The sequence below is a fragment of the Condylura cristata genome, unplaced genomic scaffold (genome assembly GCF_000260355.1).
Source record: "Condylura cristata isolate star-nosed mole 26May11 unplaced genomic scaffold, ConCri1.0 scaffold00002, whole genome shotgun sequence".
NCBI lineage: Eukaryota > Metazoa > Chordata > Mammalia > Eulipotyphla > Talpidae > Condylura > Condylura cristata.
Genome location: NW_004567103.1, coordinates 2,180,699 through 2,182,077, shown reverse-complemented (window position 1 = coordinate 2,182,077; position 1,379 = coordinate 2,180,699). Strand labels below are relative to the sequence as shown.

At 69.3% G+C, this 1,379-nt stretch overlaps 1 protein-coding gene across 1 annotated transcript in view; it reads left to right on the top strand.

The window, feature by feature from the left end:
- DGKD (diacylglycerol kinase, delta 130kDa) overlaps positions 1 to 1,373 on the top strand; it is a 57,369-nt gene extending 55,996 nt beyond the window's left edge. Inside the window, exon 27 of the mRNA XM_012725175.1 lies at positions 690 to 1,373. Coding sequence (XP_012580629.1) covers positions 690 to 779 — 90 coding nt within the window. The 3' untranslated portion in view covers positions 780 to 1,373. The remainder of the gene's footprint in view (positions 1 to 689) is intronic.
- The last annotated feature ends 6 nt before the right edge of the window (positions 1,374 to 1,379 follow it).

Below are 1,379 nucleotides of genomic sequence, written 5' to 3'. Positions count from 1 at the left end.
CGTGGCGTGGAGCGGCTTCGTGCCCCTGGGCGGCTCAGCCCCTTATTTATGACCCTAATTTATACAGCGCGCCCAGGAGCACGCGCCCGCCTGCTGTACAGACCCTCTGGCTGTAAATACTTTGTTCTGTGTATAAATAAACCTGTTCGCCCCGCCCCGGAGTCGCCTCTCATCGCTCTGCACGTGCGCGCGCGGGGGCCCCTGGAGTAGCGTTACCCTAAGACCCCGCCGCAGCCCCAAGCGGCCGCCGCACCCTCCCGGGGAGAGCTGGGCACCGGGCTGGGGGGAACCAGCCTGTCTCGAGGCTTTCCAGGCTTCGGCGCGGTGGCCGCCTGCGGCGCCCGGCCCAGTGTCCTCGCGTCACCAATGCTGCCTGACCTGGCCGGCGCCTTCCTCTCTCGGACCACGCTGGGTTGAGCGTCGTGGCGACCAGATGGCGGCCACTATTCCAGGCCTCGCGCCGACACCCCCAGGCCCAGGGAGAGGTGTGGGGGCAGGTGCATGTCGCTTCTCGTGGCACGTCCGTCGGGGGCCAGGCGTCCCGGGCCACGCCAGGCTGCCATGCGGCGGTTACTTACGTTGTCGCGTCACTGTCGTCATCCTTGTTGCTCTCATTGGTGCTCAGAACCTTCCAGAAGGCCCTTGGGGGTGCTCGTCCCATCATCAGGGTGCCTGTCCTCTCCTTGCAGGACCTCGGGGTGACCAAGGTGGGCCACATGAAGCGCATCCTGTGCGGCATCAAGGAGCTGAGCCGCAGCGCCCCTGCCGCCGAGGCCTAGCCCCGGCCCTGCCGGCCTGTGTCCCCCGCGCGCCCCGAGACTGAGCGGGCCCCTCATGGTGCTACCCCCTTCGCTCGCAACAGGAAGCCTCTGAGCCTGCCCAGCGCCAACACAGCTACCTTTGAAGTGCCGCCCTGGCGTGGCGGGCAGCGCACCGGCCTGGGCGCCGTCCCGCTGGCCTGCGCGGGGCTTCTCTGCTGCGGCCTCACAGCCAGCTGCTCGCAGCCAGGTCCACGGGTGCCCCGGGCTCGCCGGCCTGTGGCTCCTGGTAGCCACTGCGAGGGCCCTCCGCCCACATGTGCCCGCCCGTCTGCGCAGGTCTGGGGGGAGCGCCCTCGCGCCCAGTGCGCCGCCGAGGAGCCCTGCTCTCGCGGAGCCTGGCTGCCTCTACGGGTGCGGGCGGGCCCCCAGCTTGCTGGAGGTCTGAGGGGGTCTCTCAGGAAGACTCTGGGCTCCCACTGGCTCCTGGCAGCAGCAGCTCTCGTGCGCTGGTCCCCATGGCCGCAGACTTGGCTCAACCTGTCAGAGGTTGGCAGTCCTGAAAAGGGGTGTCTGTGACCAGCTCTGATGTGGGGGACCAGCCCGCCACAGCCAGGCCCC